We start from the raw sequence: 20,314 nt of genomic DNA on the forward strand, positions 1-20,314 counted from the left end.
CACTCCTTATTAGCCTCCCATCCAGACTAAAAATCCCAAGTTTCTTAGGTTTCCTCATAACTTATCTTTTTATGAGATGGATCAGCAATCTCCTGCACAGAGCCTCTCTCTTGCAGTGAAAAGTAGAGACAGTAAGAGAATAAATCCAAAACATTAACTTATATAACTTCTATGTCAACTGTTTATAGGGCAAGAAAATGAACAGTAGAAGGAAAGTAAAGTGAAGGTCAATGGTACATCATGAAGTAACCCAAAACCTTAGAAGTTAAACAATGCAGGAAACACCATTTGGTCAAACGTGGCTGTGCTGGATTTTTGGTAGTAAAATCCGAAACCAATCCCATTGGTATGCCCAAAAAAATACCAATGAACAGAGTTGTATGTTCCCAACTATAAATCCTAACCTAGTCCCCAAATCTAGGACCTGATTTCTTGATGGGATCCTGAATTGCTTCTTAAGTAATTAAGTATTAAACCACCAAACATCATAGCAATAATTCAGAAACTTTATTAAACCATACAGAAGTTAGGTACAAAAAGGCTACCATATTTCAACAACTTATGATTCATTGTGCTTCTTTTCTCAATGCTTCTCACAAACACCAAAAGGTCAAATGTGCATGTAAACACTGATCAAAGCAGACTAAACACTTCAGCAACCATCACCTCCCAATCACCCACTGCAATCATTTTAAGCCAACCAATTTTACTGCCATGTTGATCTTACATCAAAAATTTGACAATTTCTTAAATACACATTTAGTTAACTGAATCATATATTTTTCAAAATGAAAACTTACAATGTCACATGGGTAATAGTAGCCTATCCCAGAAATCATTTTCAGTAAAAAAAAGTTTTCTGAACCAAACAGATAGTGTACTGAGTTAACCGTTTCATACTTCTTGCATTGAAACACGTATCTACACAAGGAAAAAAAAACTTTGTAAACTAAAAATTAAGTACACAATTTAAGAGAATGTACTGAATATTGCAAACTAAAGTACCATGCTGCTAACGATATATTCTAAAAAGCTAATAAAATGTTTTTCACATTTCAATACATAGGTACTTTGGAATGATGGGGAGGGGCAATAAGCATTTTCAAATTGAGGCATTTTGCTAAGGCTCCAGGTAATATATATATTTTAGATATTATAATATATATATTACCCTGGTATTGGCTGGTGTATCATTTAACGCTACAGGTAATATTTTAATAGCAAAGGGTATTAAGACAAACAGTGATATGACACCCAAAGAATTCACTTTTGTCATCACTTTTCATGACTATGTACCAATTTTAGTCGAAACCTTTTAAATTTACTAAACAATCAACAGCCCATTACTAAAAAGTAGGTATGTAACTTCTACCCATTGAACCTTTTTTTAAGAAAACTGAATTGGATGTAAATACTAATCATGTGTAAAATTCTACTAAGCTAGCTGGTGACAGTCAGCTGTCCAGTTTTCAGACACTAGAGTTTATGAACGTTTAAATCCTAAAAGGCAAAAAACAAAGCATTTGATTTAAAATATAGTTCAGATATGATTCATTTATCGGCAACTTAAGGTAGATTGTTTTTCCTAACCACTCTGATCTCAGCAGCCACCATCCAAAGCATTTTTGATGCAATGACAATAGGTACAATGATTCAGAGAACCATTTCAGAAACTATTCTTTTAGGTGTGTTCTTAAAGACTAGCAATTTCATTATTTTTGGATTTGACTTTTTTTGAAAGTGTGAAGAATTTTTTAATGCTAAAGAGGGGAGCATGCATAATCTATATTTTAGTTTAGATTTGCATTGTTCCTTCAGCAAAACTATTTTAAAAAATGAAACAAATGCAACTGCAGTGACTTTTTAATATAAAGTTGGAAATAATGCATTTAGAAAATGTAGTCCTTTGTAATCTTAAGTGATGGCATAGCATCATGTATGTTTTGGTCCAACCGCTGGTATTCAATTGTCCTTGAGCACAGACTATCCTTCCATCGTCTGCTTTGAACTAAGAGAATGTAAATCTAAAAGGGAGAAAAGAACACAATTATCAAAGATTTGCAAACAAGTCTTCATTTTCATTACAGTAAAGAAGGAAGTAATATGGGAAGTATAAATATTGATTTTCAGCAGCCTTTTCATAGTGGGTTGAAAGGATCAGCAAAAGTAGTTATAAAAATAGAACATTTATGGTTAAACACTTAAATATATACTTTCTGTATATTAGAGAGAACAGAAAAAGGCAGCTGTAATCTCAGCCATTGCATCACAAAAGAAAAAGCCATTCGCTGGGCTTCACAGATCTTCTACAGAGGTTCAGGTTCAAGTAGGAATTACACATGTAATTACTGAATGAGGGCAAGGCTGAGCTATGATAATCCCACAGTGGAATAGCCATCTAGCATTCACTGAGCTCAAATCAATAACTATTTAGATAAAGATAGGCAAGACTAACTCGTACATACTCTTGGATAAGTCATCACCTTCCAGAGGAAGGGAGAAAATTTGGAGAGATGGGGCAAGGAAAGGAGAACTACCAATGAATATCAATGATTTCACAAGCCAAAGTTAAGTAATTTATTCCTAAATTCAAGATTCTAAACCTTTGCATAGAGAATATTCACCAACAGTGTTTCAACCTAAGAGGCCGTGGACCAAGAGCTGGAAAGTGGGATTAGGCTGGATAGCTGTTTCTCCGCCAGGATAGGCTAAATGGGCCGAATGGCCTCCTTCTGTATGGTAAATTTCTATGATTCTGTGATAAGTCAAACTGAAGTTTAACCATGAATAATGAAGCCTCCCCCAAAAACTTACATGTGTCACATGTCCCATTTATTAGTGAACTAAACTTTAATTTCAGCAATTTCAGTAAATATTCCATTTAATGATGATAAAGTACCTTGCTTTTGGAATTTGATTTCAGTTAAGAATATTGTTATCAGAAGTTTTAATATCCAAATGTATACATTACTGTGTTACCATCAATAACAGCTCTTGCGTAAGAGGCAAGCCATTATAAAGGAAATTACAGTTTTGCTGTCAGAGGCAGTCTGCCCATGCCTCCAAAGGCCTTCCGTAACAAAAATCCAAAGCAGCTTACCAAAAGCAGTCACATTATTTAAACTACCAGATTGATGAGTGAATGAGCCACTTCATGATTACCCAATACAGACCAACAAGTGGTTTTGGAACTCTTGGCTGACAGGAAGGTCACCTCCTGTGACTTCAAAACAACTGCTCATGTAGTGTTTTTTTTAATGGATCAGTTTATCACAGAGGAATTTCTACAGCAGAAAAGATTTTTTTTGAAACAGCAACAGGATTTGCAGAGTTATTCCTTCAGTGATTCATTCTCAACAACACATTGAATGTCTCTGTGTGAAGCCATTTCACCTCTCAGAAGAAATTAGTCAGTTCTCTTTAAATTAATGCAGCCAGGAACTTCCATTAGAAATCAGCCTCAAATATTTACCAGGTTGTCATGGGCTATGTTAAATTTCTGCATTAGTTCACTGCAGATAATACAGATCTGGAAGAAAATACAAATGGTATCAGGATGGGTCGCAGTAAAAAGGAGAGACTAGGTAGTGCAGTGGGTTAGACACTGGCTGTTTAATCTGATGCCTGGATTGAAATCTAATCCATAATGACAAATAAAACTCCACATGCTCCTGACTATGAGTGTTAAGTAACAGAAAAGTCTGGCTGTGCTGCTCCTATTGCTAGAGAGCAAGGGCCCTCAGCACCAAACTAGCCCTAATTCAGCACTAGTTCCCAATCATGGGGTGGCCGGTTTGGGAATGAGTGTTTTTATGACATTGGAACTGAAGCACAATGGTGCTGCAGTGTAGAGGGAGCTTTATTCTTCATCAAACAGTACTATAAGTGTAACAAAAACAAAAATACAAGAAACACCCAGAAGATAAAACAGCCTCTGTGAAAAGAACAGAAGAATTAATCTTTCGAGTTGAAGAAGTTGATAGTTTTACCCTGTATATTTTTGCAGAAACTCACCTTTCTTTTGTTGTGATATGTAATGTAAACAATAGCAATCAGAAAAGCAGCAGCAACCAGGTAGAAAAAGAAGTGACTATCTTCTTCAGGCGCAGAGGAGTATATTGGTTGATCAGGGAGCTCAGGAGGTTCGCCCACATCTTCACTTTCCAGATCATTCTCATCTTCTTGGTTCATATCAAAATACTCCTCTGCCGCTTTGTCGTCATCTGATTCATAATAGGATGGAGAATTACCTTGTTCAACAAGCAGCAATTGGTTATCTGTCATTTCATCCATCCTCTCTGGATCTGTATTAGAAGTTATGGTTTCATCCCCTTCAATATCTGTGTCAATTACCATTATTTCTGAATCTTGTCCATCTCCATTCATGTTATCTTTCACTATTGATGCATCTTTTAAGGGTGGTCTCACTTGGTCAGTACTTTGGCCAGCAGTTACTTTGTGTGTTGTGTTTGTAAAGTGTACAGTACTCTTGGTTGCAATTCCCACTATTTTCGTTGGAGCAGGTTTCGGAGTGGTTGCAGGTGTACTGTTAGTGGTCGGAGATGTAGTAGTCATGCTTGGATTTGTCTTTTTACTTTCAAGTCGTTGTGACGTCACATCGATGGGAATATTGGCTTGTTCATTTTCAGTAATTACTGTTAAGTTTCCTAAAGGTGTGCTGTTACTGGTCGCTGTGAAAAGGTCACAAAATACAACAAAAGTAAATTAGACTGGTCACCACAGTAATGATCACAAAGCAGTTCTGCATACTTTTCAACATTTCAAGCTTATATATAGCATCCAGCCTAACCAATGCAATGACAAACAATCAACATTTAACAGCTGTAGTACATAAAAGGCATGCTAATCTTTTTAGCAAATTGTCCAAATCACGATGTAATTTCCCGAGTTTGCTATGCATCACTTTCCACATTAAATCTGACTGCAAAAAAATATATACCGGGAATACACCTTTTTCCAAAGATCCATCTATATATATTTATCCAGAAATAAAATGGAATATGAAAACAACACAGCTTGGGGTAAAGGTGGCTGGTAAACTACTTGAATTGAACTGGTGCATTCAGGATGTTGCTGCAACCTCTTGCAAAACATTCCACTTCACAAAATCTAATTTAACACACAAAAATCAATTTCATCACAAAGGTGTATCACACAGAGACATCATGAAGAGCACAGTGTTAACAGAGTACTGAAGTTGGGAACTTGGTGCAAGTGGGAATTTTCTGCTAAGTATTTGCAACCTGAAAAGATAAGGATAAAGACTGTCAGAAGAGCAGTCAGAATGCACAGCCATGGCACCTTGGTGCAGGGGGAGATGGAGAAGCCCAAGGGAATAGTTGTTAGGGGTTCAATTAGTAGGAGAACAGATAGCATCCTTTGTAAGCAGGATCTGTAGTCCCATGTGGTTTGTTCCCTACCTGATGCCGGGTGGGGGGGGCCATTTCAAGCTGGCCTGAAAGGACATTGGATAGGGAGGGAGAGGATCCAGTTGCGGTAGTCCAACAACATAGGCAAGAGGTCCTATCTGGTGAGTACCAAAAACTAGGAGCTCAATAAAAAAACAGGAGCTCAAGGGTTATAATTGCCATGTGCAAACTGGCACAATGTTAGAATCATATTTTAAAAGAAAATATTGTCCTGAAAGCTATGGAACAACATTGCCTTATTTAGACACTTGCAATATTTGTTTAAAAAAAGGTCATTAAGTTCACCTATGGACTGGGAGCAAGCATGTCTTTTCCAAGAAATCTCCTGATCAGCATGGTACTTGATGGGGGGGAGCTGTTTGCTTGCTTGCACTGCGATTATTTTAAGCAATGGGAATAAAACTGGTTTAAATGCAAAGGTAAGTGATTTACTGGAAATCACATGACAGAGATGAGCTTTAAGTTTTGAGCTTGCCTTTTTGAATTTAGTTGGGAATCAACTGAGAAAGAGAAAAGCTGCCCAGCTCAAACTCTTTGCCTTGCCTGAAACTGTGAGACTGTCAGTATCCAGCTAAAAATCCTCATCTTAGTGGAACTTGTCTACCTTTGGAAATCTGAGAGATCAAGACGAGAAGGATTCATCCTGGTCTATTTTCCCTCCACGCCGAAGCTCTATTGGTGAGAACCTCCAGGCTTCTGCTAGGACTTAGCGATCTGCCTTCACACGAGAAAACACCAAGACGACAGTGCAAAACCCTGCAAACTTTATCTTTTTTTTTATAAAGTCTACTCTTTAACCATCCATCTCTGCAGAGACCCCTATTTTTTTGTTGTTTGTATGTGTGCGTGCGCATGCGCGCGCTGGAGAATTTTAAATACGATAGTTATACTTGCAGATTACAATTGTGTATTAACCAGTTCTTGCAACTTGTTTGAAGTTTTGTTTTGTAATTGATCAATTATTCTGAGTTCATTGAAATAAGCCTGGTTAAATTCTCTATTATTCTGTGTCTAACAATAGTGAGGGTGAATAAATTGGCCATTTTGGAGAGTGAATTTAACTTTTAAAATAATAGTGCGACCCAAGAAGTAGTAGAGCTAGATACTCTGCGCACTTCTCCCATCCCGATCATAACAACAGGGACATGCAATAAAGGAGGTGCCTGAAAGAGTGGTGTGTTAAAGAGAGATTCCATTTCATGGGACATTGTACTGTTGGAACAGGCTCTACCTGAACCAGGCTGGGTCTGAATCCTATTGAGAAGGATAAATAGGACTGTCATGAGGTTTTTGAACTAGTAAATGGCATGGAGGGCTCAAGTGGAAAAATTAGTATAAATAATAATTCCAAAGCAAAGACTAGCATAACAGTCAGGTACAGGGAAAGCTAAAAGATGTAAAGCAATTAATCCTGGACAGAGAAAGAAAAAAATGTGTGAATAGGAGAATAGGTTAGGGTATGTGACCCAAAGAAGCATTCCTGCATTTCCAGCATTTATTCATATGACAAACTCTTCTTTTCCCCTATCCTAAGGGATGGGAGCTAGAAGGAAAGAAACCCTTTCAATCAAACTGCAACTACTTGCTTATAGCAGCTTTTACTGAGTGAACTGCCCCAAGATGCTTCACAAGGGTGTTAACAAACAAAATTTGATACGGAATCACATAAGGACATATTAGGGCAGATGACCAAAAGCTTCGTCAAATGATCCTTGGCACGCCTTATTACTATATCAACGCCAGCTCATTAAATAACTCTTTCAGCTTACAAAAGCAGATCAACAAGGCACTACCAGAAACATTTCTGATGCAAAGCATTCCTTTTTATCCAAGATAGTCAGCAAAAGAAGTGACTGACTTGTAATGGAATCCGTCTAGTCCTTTGTGAGAGATTAGTGCATTCAGTTTTCTTTGAAACTGTTGTAAAGTGAGGAGATTGATTTCAATAAGCATACACTACTGAGCAATCCATTTCCATAATGCTTGATTCAGGACTGTGCGTATCAAGGTTTTTTTCCTTGCATTACCTCAGCTTTTACAGTACACCAAATGTTCAGACACTGACAAGTAAGGCTTGCTGGCGCCTTTTAGCGCTATACAGGATTATTCCCCAGTGCAGTAAAAAATTGGCATTACACAGCTATTCACACATAGCACAGTATATTACTGCTCGAGCTGAATAAACTCATTCATGCATTGCCAATAAGTTTTAGACCTTGGTATAGACCACAACTATTTACTTCATGCCTTTTATGAAAACATCCCTATTTATGTAACAGTATGGCTTGAGACAGACTGCATGATATTTGAGCCTATTTCAACAGCACTAATGGCTGAACATATCCAGTGACAGACTACCATTTCAATACAGAAAAGTAGTGTTCAAGCTACCTAAATCTACTTTCCTAACCCTTCCCCACACAAAACTAGCAAAAATACGAACATACAAATTAAAAGCCGAGGTAGGCCATTTGGCCACTTCAGCCTGCTCCGCCATTCAATAAAATCATTGCTGATCTGATTGTAGCCTCAACTCCACATTCTGCCTAACCCTAATAACCATTGACTCCCTTGTTAGTCAAGAATCTACCTACCTCTGCCTTAAAAATATTAATTGACCCTGCCTCCACCGCTCTCTGGGAAAGAGAGTTCCAAAGATCCACAACCCTCAGAGAAAAAAATTCTCCTCTTCTCTGTCTGGGGAAACATCCTTTCAGCATCCATCCTTTCCCTCCCATCCCATCCCAGGTATCAGTTGAGTGAAGCTTCTCTGCACTGCTTCTAACACATTTCTATCCTTTCTTAAATAAGGAGACCAAACCTGAACACAGTACGCTAGATGTGATCTCATCAATGCCCTGCACAATATTGTTTTCTTCCAGCAATTTATAAAATCATCATAATCCATACAACTGTATTACAACATTTTAAACTGTCATGTCCATAAGACATGAAAAAGATCACAACTGACTCAAACCTTACTTTCTGCTTATTTAAAAATTGACTTTGCTGGACTAAACACGTGATTGCTACAGGTCACGTGATTTGCAAATTGGCTACAGTTCTGCAAACTTCCAACAGTAACGTTGGAACAAAGCTCAACCTTCATCCTTGTGGAATATCTCACATATTATTGTATGGACCCATTATATGAAACAAGGGAACAGCAGATGGTCTGTCTCCCCAGTCTCAACATATAGCAAACTGACAGCCGTTGAAACACATTATACCTGCGGAGATACTAAGAACCATCATCTAACTCCTGAGGTGACAATAAATTTTGACCAGAGACATAGAAACTGATTGTTAACCTTATCAATAGGCAACACCACATGACTTAAGCTCCTCTGGCCTTTGGAAAGTTTAAAAGTTATATTCCTGGACTCCCAGGGTAGTCTGTTGTTAACACCCAGCCTGTCAACACCAAAGCAAGACAGGCTGGTAACAAAGCCTGCCTCAAGTCTAAACCTCCTCTAAACCTGGATCTCTGGAAGATTCCTGCCATCACCTGTGGAGTGGACCAAGTCTCTGTATACCAACCTCACCATGCTGCGTCGTCATCAACATTAAAAGAATTCTGCAACTCTTGCTTTTAGCTAGCTGAACCCGCCTGAACCTCAACTCCTACACGAAGGAACACTCACTGGACCCCAACATTCTGGATTCTGATATTCAGGTGAATTGACATCCATATCTTTGGTTTTTTTTATAAAGTTATTCCTAGTTGTAAAAATCTTTTCTTTCTTATTTCCTTCGCGTGTGCTTGGGTGTGTGTATGTAGTTGCGACAACCATCCCCAATTTGCTGTGAATCACTTCAAAATTGACTTCACAAACAGAAGGTTTGGGGAAACACACCACAGCCTATTTCAAAAATTAAAACACTTTTGCTTACGGACAGATGGCAAGAAAAATAAAAGAGTTCAGTTTGCCTCTCTCCCCTGTCTTTCACAAAACATAAACCATTAAAATTAGTGGCAAATATGTAACCCTATATTTTCACTCTGAATCATCTGTGCTTGTGCTAGCTTAATCATCTTCCACAATTCTGGCCTTGTATTACAGAAACATGCAGAATGGCCCACAATCACATTAAACAACTCACTTTCAAAAAAGCACCTTTTAGAACCAAATGATTGGAAGGGAGATGGACTATAAAACAACTGGCCTACAGTTTAATAAACTGCATAAGGCACAAATAAGTTTAAAAGAGCAATTCAGCTTACTTAATAGAATTACTAATGCTGTGGAGTTCACTTAAAGTGAAATTTTGCCAGCAGCCCAAATAATATATTATAAAATGCTAAATATACAAGAAGATAGCAATATCTGCTGTTGTGCATAGTTGACCTCATGGCCTATAAAGTGTGAATGACACTAAGAACTACTCAGCCCCTCCTACTTTGTATGCCGATCAGGATGTGAGTGTCTATATTTTGTGCTTGCTTCTTTTTGTGGATGCTGCTCAGCTGTTCAAGTACTAATGAGCTCTGAGCAGAACTGCACAACAATCATTCTCTGGATTCTTTGTAGTTCAAAACACAAACAGCTAGAAATGCTGCCAGGTCAGTGAGTAACTGAACAGGGCTACAGAAATAAAAATGTTGGGGTGAGGCAGACTGACACTTGGGGAAACAGGAACAACTTGTATTTATATAGTGTTTTTAACATAACAAAATGTCCCAATGCACTTCACAGCAGCCTTATGAAGCAAAATTTGACACTGAGCCACATGAGATATACTATTACAGAAGATGACTAAAAACTTAGTCAAAGAGCTGGGTTTTAAAGAGCGTATTAAAGGAAAGGGATATAGCGAGGCAGAGAAGCTTAAGGGGGGAATTCCAGAGATTAGGCCTATCAGCTGAAGGTACAGCCACCAATAGTGGAGCAATTAAGATTGGGCATGATGAAGAGGCCAGAATTAGAGGAGCGCAAGTGTATCTGCAGGCATATCTGAAGGAAATTAAAGAGATAGGGAGAGATAAGACCGAAAACAAGGATGTGGATTTGAAAATCGAGGCATTACAGAGGGTAGGTCATGGGAGGGTGGCCAGGAGTGGGTTCGGATAGTCCAATCTAGGAGGCAACAAATATGAAGGTTTCAGCAGATAAACTGAGGCAGGAATGGTTTAGAAAAATGTTACAGAGGTGGAAATAGGAGGTTGTCGTGATGATGCAAGTAAGTGGTTGGAAACTCATCTTAGGGTCAAATATAACACCAAGGTTGAAAACAGTCTGATTCAGCCTCAGACATTTACCAGGGAGACGGTGGAGTTGGTGGCTTGGAAGTGGACTTTACAGTGGGGACCAAAGCCAATGGCTTCAGTCTTCCCAATATTCAATTGGAAGAAATTTCTGAGCATCCAATACTGGATGTTGGGCAAGCAGCCTAATAATTTAGAGACAGCGGACGAGTCAAGGGAGATGGTGGCAAGGTAGAGCTGGCAGTCTTCAGCGTGCATTGCTATATTTTCTGATGATATCATGAAGAGCAGCATGTCAGGAGAAATAGAAGGGGGCCAAGAATAGATTCCTTTGCCAGAGCACAATGCTGGCACAGGGAGTCTAAAATTCCAAGAATCACATGCCCAGAAACAAACATATAGGAATTAGAATATTTTAGAATGGTCATTATGCTTCAACAACTGCAGTAAAAAAAACACAAATCAGCACTGAATTCAACTTTCAAGCCTTGCTGGTTCACCCTGCTGAAAGTTCTTTAAGCTTCTAATTTTGTAATGTTACATGACTAAGCCCAAGGATTGTCTTGATTTTTAAAACAAATTAATTTTAAAAAGACTGAATAGAATGTCTTTATAGAATCATGTGGCACAGAAAAGAGACCATTTAACCAATCACGCCTGAGCCCACTCTTTGAAAGAGTTATCTAAATAGTCTTACGTTCACACCCTTCCCTCTTAGCCCTGCAAATGTTTCCTTTTCAAGTATATTAACTTATTAATCATATTAACCATATTTTAATTCCAGATCTCATTCACTATGCTTGCTGACATTCACTGGCTCCCCATCCTTCAATTTTAAAATCCTCATTCTGGTTTTTAAATCCTTCCATAACCTTGCCCACCCTAACCTTGCAACCTCCTCAAATCCTACAATCCTTCAGAATCACTATGCGCCTCCAACTCTGATATTTTGTGCATATATGATTTTAATCACTCCATCATCATAACCTGCTGAGTAAAATAATTCTCATCCCCCCTCTGGTTCTTTTGCCAAGTATCTTAAATCTGTGTCTTCCGGTTACTGACCTGCCTGCCAGTTTATTCTTATTTATTCTTATAAAAACCTCAATTAAATTTCCTCTTCTTTGGGTCGCTAGAGATCACACAACCAAAAGTGCCTTTAACTTGAGACATAAAGTAACATACAATATCAATTCATGGTTTCTATTAATATTTCCTAAAATACAACAGTGACTGCACATCAAAAATACGTCATTGGCTGTAAAGTGCTCTGGGATGTCTGGAGGCCATGAAATGCCCAAAAGCAAGTCTTTCTTTTTCCTCTAACTTTAACAATGCACAACAAAGATATTTGTGTTACAAGACTTTTAAGCATGGGAATAACATTAACTCCAGTGTTTAATTCAGTTGTAACAATAATTCTATAGTCTGCACTGTTACCAAACAAGGCACACAAAGGAAAAAATAAAAATACCTGGAAAAACCCAGCAGGTCTGACAGCATCTGCGGAGAGGAACACAGTTAATGTTTCGAGTCTGTATAACTATTCAATAGAACTAAGGAAAAATAGAAAAGGGGTGAAATATAAGCTGGTTTAAGGGGGGGACAGGTATAGCTGGATAGAGGGCCAGTGATAGGTGGAGATAGCCAAAAGATATCATAGACAAAAGGACAAAGAGGTGTTGATGGTGGTGATATTATCTAAGGAATGTGCTAATAGGTGACATTAAGGGTAGAAAGCAGGACGAGCAAGGTATAGATAGCTCAAAGGGCTTGATTATGAACCTGTAGGACAAAAAAAAACTTTTGAAATAATTTTCAACTTGGCATTCAACCCGCATGCCTTGGAAGATGGGAAAAGTGCTGATGAAGAGCTGCTTGTTTATTCGTCTTTCAAAATTAAACTTGATGAATTTACCATGACTTGAAACAAGTGCCATCAGGGAAACAACAGATAATACAGACCAGCTAAAAACACTAATGCTTTAGTATATGAAGTCTCGGCCTTGAATCGAGACAAGATGAAACATAGTGTTCCAGCAAATACAAACAACTTTACCTGGAAAATTGACTATTTGGCATTACACATAATGGGAAATTACCTCAGAAAGCGAAAGAAACATGGGCAATTTTCTGGGCAGATTCAAATTACGTTTTAAACAAAGGCTGCAGAATATAACTGGGTAATGTTTCAATGGACAGTGTAGCTTGTCAACATAGTAAACTAACCTCATCCCATGAAGAAGGGTATAAACGATTGAACACATCAGAGAATTTTACTGCAGTCGAAGACAGGGGTTTCCACTAATCATCAGAAGGAGATCTCAAAAAGAGGGCCTGACTAGGAGAAGAGTCCACAACCAGAGGAGCTGGTCACGTTGGATGATTGTATGACCACAGTTAATAGCATATTTGAGCTCAATATTGACAAAGTATTTACATGCTGGGAGTATATAACATATTCGAACATTCTGATATGAGATATCAGAGTGCTGGAAGTAAAGTAACAAAGCAGTTGCTATCTTTGTTTTTATTATCTGTCCTCTTCTTTTCTCAGTCTGTTAAATTGGTAATCATTTTCTGTAAGCATTTTAACTTTCTGCAATCATTTGAAATCTGTGCCCTTTTTAAACCTGGCATTCCGGGTACAAATAAACACAAGCCATTAAGCAGATCGACTTTTTGAGTAAGTCATCAATTCTCTAAAGTCGAGAAGAAATGTAAGTGGAATGTTTTAGAAAAGATCAGGACTCCTATAACTTCACCCCCAATATGCGTACATTCTGTCATTTGGTATTTCCAAAGAGTACATAATGGCCCAGATTTTGCTGGAGTGTGGCACCTCTTATGTTGCCACATTAATTAGACTTTTCCCTCACTGCTCAGCTCGAAAAATGCTGCAAGTGACTGGGATTGAGTGTCGGGAATAGGACACCCGGCACCGCAGTGAATCATGGGACCAACAGTCCATCTCAAACAAGGAGATTTAAGGATGGAGAAAGAAACAGTGGGACAGAGAAGGCATTGAAGTAAATGAGTCAAATTAGATGCAAAAACCAAGTTCCTGTCTGATCTCATAGATAGATGTAAAAGATTCCATGGTACTATTTCAAAGGACAGAGGAGTTCTCCTCTGTGCCTTGGCTAATATTTATCCTACAACAAACTTCACTAAAAAATAAATTATTCCATCATTATCACGTTGCTGTTAATGGGATCTTGTGCATAAATTGGCTGCCACATTTCTCACATGACAACAATTCAAAACTATGTCATTGACTGTAAGGCACTTTGCGATGTCCCAAGGTCATGAAAGGTGCTCCAGAAATGGGAGTCTTTCTATGTTGTCTCTCCCTCCCCACAAATTGCTCAACAATTTACACATTAACAACAGCACGGACATTAAGCTCAGCTTTTCCCATCAAATTCTAAGCCTATAAAAGTACTACAAACAAGTGGATAGAGTTCAAACAATAGTTACACAAACAATAGAAAGAAATCAAAGTGCACATTCCAGTGGCTTTATTAAACTTATATTCACAGTATTGATATTTCAGAACTCTAATGCCTATATTGTACCTGTATTTTATGGTTATGTAAAGAATAAAGTGCCAATTAATGGGAAACACACATTTCTATTGTAGATCTTCAGAACATACAAGCTTATACCTAGGTCAACTGGAAGATGGATCTTTGCAAAATGGTAACAGACTCTCAGATTTCAAATATTGAGAACCCAGTTGGATAACTATATATCATGACATTAAGAAATGTGTGCTCCAATGTTGGCCTGGTAAGAACATTCTAAAAGTTTACCACTGGGAGATTATTGGCTTTAGGTCAGAAAGACTAAAACTTGACTTCACTAACATAAAAGTCAGAACAAAAATATCCCCCCTCCACCACATCTACTTTTGAATTTAGATTTTCTTGAGATATGCGACAGGAGATTTCTCTGCAGCACAGCACTAGATAAATGAGTTGTACTGATGGTTTAAAGAGTGATTGGCTTCGGTCCCATTACACAATGTACTTGTTAAAACATAAACAAATACAGGATACTCAGCAAACAAAAAAAGACCCAAGATGGTTAACAAAATAATCCTTGCATTCTCGATGCTGCGGACCAGACACACTATTCTGATGGCTGTCTACCCAACTTTCCTTCTGGTCCCCATACTGTCAGATATTGAATGGCTCCGGCTCCTCAGGTATTAATTCCCCTCCCTTTCTAATCCCCTCCCCTAAAAAATGTTGACCATTCTGGTTTTGCAAACACTCCATCTCTAAATTTCCTTTCAAAGTTTCCACAAAGTCCTTGAATATATTGTCACCTCCCAAATGCATGCCCATCTTTCCCACAAGTCCAAGATTGAACCTTTCTAATTAGGTTTCGGCCGTCCCACACCACATGATAGGCTCTAATCCTAATTAACAAATGACATCCTGTGCAACTATTACAGTGGTGCACTGTCCCATTTCATTCTTCTCAAGCTGTCTACAGCCTTTGACACATTTGACCATACTATCCTCTTTGAATGTCTCTCCTTCTTTGTCTAAATGAGTGTGAATGCCCTTCTCTATTTTCACTCTTCACTACCTAATCATAGCTAGAGAATTTCCTGCAATAGTTTCTCCCCCCGCCGCTTTGGCCCCCTTCCTATATCTCATCTACATGCTGGCCCCTCAATGAAGTCAGTCAAACACAGTACCAGGTTCCACAGGATGCTGATGACCTCCTGCTCTACCTCACCAACACCTCTTGACCCTTCTACCACTTGTGTTCTCGGACTGCATGTTCGACATCCAATCCCAGATGAGGCAAAATTTCCTCCAATTAAACAATGGGGTGACTGCAGCTATTGTCTTTAGCCCTCGTCACAAACTCTGTTCCCTCAGACTGTATCTGTCTCAGGCTGAACCAGACTATTTGGAACCTCAAAGTCATATCTGACTCCAAGCTGAACTTCCAACACCACAGCTTCCCCAGCAACAAGATCATCCACTTCCAGTCTGTAAGATTTCCCATCTCACCCCTGCTTCAGTCCAAGTGCTCTCTCACCCAATCTTTTGTTACCTCCAGATTCAACTATTTTAGGCTGACCTACTATCTTGCACTCCCCACAAACTTAATTTCATCCAAAATTCTGCTAACTTTATCCAAATTCTCACCAGGTTCTGTGAACCCATCACCCATGCTCATTGACCCACACTGGTTCCTGGTCCAAGGCCTTGACTTTAAAATTCTCATCCACATGTTGAAATGCGCCCAAAGTCTCCCCTTTACATGTCGCTGTAAACTCCTCTGACTCTGCAACCTTTCAAAAGCCGTGTGCGTGCCAACTCTGTTCTGCATCCTTCACTCCAACAAGGGCAATACAGCCATGTCAGCCAAACTCTTAAATCCCTCCCTAAACCCTAAATAGTATTTTTAATATAGTAAAATGTCAAAACATATTCACTGGAACTTTATCAAACAAAATTTGACAGGGCCACATAAGATATTAAGACAAGTGTCCAAAAACACAGTCAAAGTAGTAGATTTTTGAGGAGCAACTGTAAAAGGAGAGAGAGAGGTGGAGAGAGTTAAAGGGGACAGAAAGGTTTGCAGAGGGAATTCCAGAACTTAGGACCTAGACAGCTGAAGGCACGGATGCCAATGATGAAATGATTAAAATCATTGGCCATCATAGGAGGAATGCAGAGATCTCAGAAGGGCGTTCGATTGGAGGAGGTTCAAGAGATAAGATGGGAGCATGTCCATGGAAAGATTTAAAAACAAGATGAGGATTTTAAATTGAGGCTTTGCTGATCTGGAAGATAACCTAGATCAGCGAACACAAGGTTGATGAGTGGATGGGACGTAATTTTTTTAATTCATTCATGGGATGTGGGTGCCACTGGCTAGGCCAGCATTTATTGTCCATACCTAATGGCCCTTGAGAAGATGGCAGTGAGCTCCCTTCTTGAACCGCTGCAGGCCACATGGTGTAGGTACATCCACAGTACGGTTAAGGAGGGAGATCCAGGATTTTGACCCAGCAACAGAGAAGGAACAGCAATATATTTCAAAGTCAGGATGGCGAGTGGCTTGGAGGCAAGCTGCCAGGTGATGATGTTCCAATATGTATGCTGCCCTTGTCCTACTAGATGGTAGCAGTCATGGATTTGGAAGGTGCTGTCTAAGGAGCCTTGGTGAATTCCTGCAGTGCATCTTGTAGATGGTACACACTGCTGCCAGTGTGTCAGTGGTGGAGGGAGTGCCAATCAAGCAGGCTATGTCCTGGACAGTGTCGAGCTTCTTGAGTATTGTTGGAGCTGCACACGTCCAGGCAAGTGGAGAGTATTCCATCACACTCCTGACTTGTGCCTTGTGGATGGTGGACAGACTTTGGGGAGTCAGGAGGTGAGTTACTCGCCGCAGGATTCCTAGCCTCTGACCTGCTCTTATAGCCACGGTATTTATATGGCTAGTTCAGTTCAGTTTCTGGTCAATGGTAACCCCAGGACGCCGATAGTGGGGGATTCAGTGATGGTAATGTCACTGAATGCCAAGGGGCGATGGTTAGATTCTCTTTTATTGAAGATGGTCATTGTCTGGCACTTGTGTAGCAAAAAGTTACTTGCCACTTGTCAGCCCAAGCCCGGATGTTGTCCAGGTCTTGCTGTTTTTGGGCATGACCTGCTTCAGTATCTGAGGAGTCACAAATGGTGCTGAACATTGTGCAGCCATCAGCGAACATCCCTACTTCTTACCTCATGATGGAAGGAAGGTCATTGCTGAATCAGCTAAAGATGATTGGGCCTAGGACACTAACCTGAGGAACTCCTGTAGTGATGTCCTGGAATTGAGATGATTGACATCCAACAACCACAACCATCTCTCTTTGTGCTAAGTATGACTCCAGCCAGCAGGGTGTTTTCCCCCTGATTCCCACTGACCCCAGTTTTCCTAGGGCTCCTTGATGCCATACTCTAATTAATGAGAGTTAGGATACAGGCAGTAGTGTTTTGAATGATTAACCATCCTAACATTTCCTTCTTTGGCTCGGTGTCAATTTTTGCCCCGTGAAATACCTTGGAATGTTTCACTATATTAAAGGCACTCTATAAATGCAAGCTATTGTTAGACATATATCACCTTCCTTCTTCAGCCTTGGGTCAAAATCCCAAAATGTGCTATTCAACACTATTATGGAGAAACCATCACAATGGTTACAATGATTTACACTGACCTACTGTCACCTTTTAAAAGGGAGTAAGGATGGAAAATAATCTTGGTTCTGCCAATTTACCCTACATGGTAAGCAGATTTTAAAAAAGACAATTTGGAGAAAGAATCTTATTGGCTTAGGTCATATTAAAAAACCAATATATTAACACATCTACACAAAACTCCAATTGGAATTTGATAGGTATCAAAAAATTAAAATACGCTAATAAATTTGAGATAGTTAACATTATAAATCTTTTTATTTCATTTAAACGACAAATATTTACAGACTTATTCCGATGAAAGTGTTAACTCTGTGTTTCTCTCTCCACAGATGCTGCCTGACCCGAGTATTGCCAGCATCTTTTTTATTTCCGATTTCCAGCATCCACTGTATTTTGCTTTTGTATTAATGGATCCTCCAGCTCAGTTCACTCATTGAAAACAAGATACTTTTTTCTTAATTGGGTATGCTGACGGTAATTAGTCATCCCAGTTTATTTTATCTTTTAAAGAAGTGTCAACAATTAATTTTGGTATGCCAAAATTAGCATGCGGCCACATGTGAAACAACTCCACTTGTATACAAATAAGACTATTATTTTAATTCTAGCAGTACCATATGTTGCAGCACAAAACATTTCTGAACAAACGTTATTAATTTCACTCCTGAATCTTGTTTGCGCTTTGGCACATACATAAGTTGACAAGGGTTCAATGAGTAGACTTTGAGCTATTTTCCAATATTGTGTGGAGGTCACACAGTTTTCACTCCATCTTTTGCTGTTGGTCTCATTTCTTTCCCTGCAGTCATTGCTGACAAGATTGATTGTGACACCATCACAGTAAATGTGCCCATAAACAAGAAAGAAACAATGTGCTGTCAAATGTTCTCATAACAATCTGCTTTCGCCCCATAATAAAAACAAGAAATGCTGGAAATGCTCAGTGGGACAGAACTGACATTTTAGGTTGACGACCCGTCATCAGAACATCCCCAGAACGTTAACTCTGTTTCTCTCTCCGCAGATACTGTCTGACCTGCTGAACATTTCCACCATCTCCTGCTTTTATTTCAGATTTCCAGCATCTGCAGAATTTTGCTTTCACCCCATATTTCACTGAAAGATAATTTGCCTCTACCACCAAACGGGGGGTCAACACATAAAGTCAGCACTGATTTAACATGTACACAACCCCCAAAATAATCCGGTTTGGGAAGAGTTAAAAAGAAAATTCTTCTTTTTAAGATTCAACATTTCAAGTCAGAGATTTCAGGCTGCAAAAGTGATTGTCCAGGTTTCCCCACCTATTCAGCCCTTAAAAAGGATCTGACCCGACCCACACCATAGCAAACTCTCCCCACCCCCACCATCCGTCTAACGTCCGAACCCCAAGACGTTGAATTGGCAGCGCGAGCCTCCCCTCTCTCACACTCACCGTTGCCTCCCTGATCAGTCTCGGGCACGACAAGAGCAACGGCGGTGACGATGATGAAGAGGAGCGTGAGAGCGCGCGTCGTCCCCGACACCCCAAGCCCAGCTCGCGCCTCCATCTTACTGGTCTTCCACAATGCGTGCAACCTGGCCAGTGACGTCATCGGCCCGCCCTATCCAACCCCCCTCTCCACTCCGCCCACTCCGCTGCCTTGCCCCGCCCACTCCGCTGCCTTGCCCCGCCCACTCCCTTCACGCTGTATCGATGAAATGGTCAGGTTTACACCCGAATCCGGGAATCTTAGTGACGGTTCCAAGCTCTTTTTCTTTCTTGATAGAGCGCGTCTGATTGATGAGTATTTATTTTTAAATATGTGAGCAATAAATCGTCTTATGTAAGTATTTACAAAGAATACTGCACATAAACAGGCTTTTTCCTGCATTTAAGGTCACTGCGTACCACAAAACATAAAGCTTTTACAGAAAACGTGTACGATTTCAAAAAAATTATAAGCTTGAGTTTTCATGAACTATCTGCTTCAGTTAAAACATTTTAGGTGTACGATAGATGACAGTATGCGTTTGCCAGCCACGAAACAGTAGCATCTTGACTCTGCAGCTGGATGATGGTAAAATGGATGATCCTCTTGCAGCCGAATGTAGTAAAGCCGAGACAGGCTGAGTGCACACTTTACCAAGATGAAGTTCCCAAATAAACTATGGTTTACTCATTTTATCATCCAAGTGGAACAAAGAACAAAGAAATAAGAGCTGGAGTAGACCATTTAATGTGATCATGGCTAATCTTCGGCTTCAACTCCACTTTCCCGCCAATCCCCATACCCCTTGATTCTCCAAAAGAGCAAAAATCTGTCTATCTCAGCCTTAAATATGGTCAATGATGGGACACCAAGTCCTCCAGGGTAGAGAGTTCCAAAGATTCACAAACCTCTGAGTGAAAAAAATTCTCATCTCATTCCTAAACAATTGTCCCCTCATCCTAAGACAGT

At 39.5% G+C, this 20,314-nt stretch overlaps 1 protein-coding gene across 1 annotated transcript; it reads right to left on the bottom strand.

Moving 5' to 3' along the window:
- Window positions 1–492: 492 nt before the first annotated feature.
- c8h5orf15 (chromosome 8 C5orf15 homolog) lies at window positions 493–19,462 on the bottom strand. The gene is made up of 3 exons (XM_041194576.1): window positions 19,309–19,462; window positions 4,015–4,691; window positions 493–2,024 (listed from the first exon to the last, which is right to left on the bottom strand). The coding sequence occupies exons 1-3, from the start codon at window positions 19,421–19,423 to the stop codon at window positions 1,890–1,892; spliced, it is 927 nt and encodes a 308-aa protein (XP_041050510.1). The 5' UTR covers window positions 19,424–19,462; the 3' UTR covers window positions 493–1,889.
- Between the last annotated feature and the right edge of the window lie 852 nt (window positions 19,463–20,314).

Source organism: Carcharodon carcharias, chromosome 8, assembly GCF_017639515.1.
Source record: "Carcharodon carcharias isolate sCarCar2 chromosome 8, sCarCar2.pri, whole genome shotgun sequence".
Lineage (NCBI taxonomy): Eukaryota > Metazoa > Chordata > Chondrichthyes > Lamniformes > Lamnidae > Carcharodon > Carcharodon carcharias.

Bases quoted from the DNA above. Each gene is read 5' to 3' on its own strand.
- c8h5orf15 (XM_041194576.1), bottom strand. From the start codon at position 19,423: ATGGAGGCGCGAGCTGGGCTTGGGGTGTCGGGGACGACGCGCGCTCTC. The intron at 4,692-19,308 runs GTGAGTGTGAGA...ACCTTTTCACAG, and splicing joins GACTGATCAGGGAGGCAACG to CGACCAGTAACAGCACACCT. The intron at 2,025-4,014 runs GTGAGTTTCTGC...TCTCCCTTTTAG, and splicing joins CATATCACAACAAAAGAAAG to ATTTACATTCTCTTAGTTCA.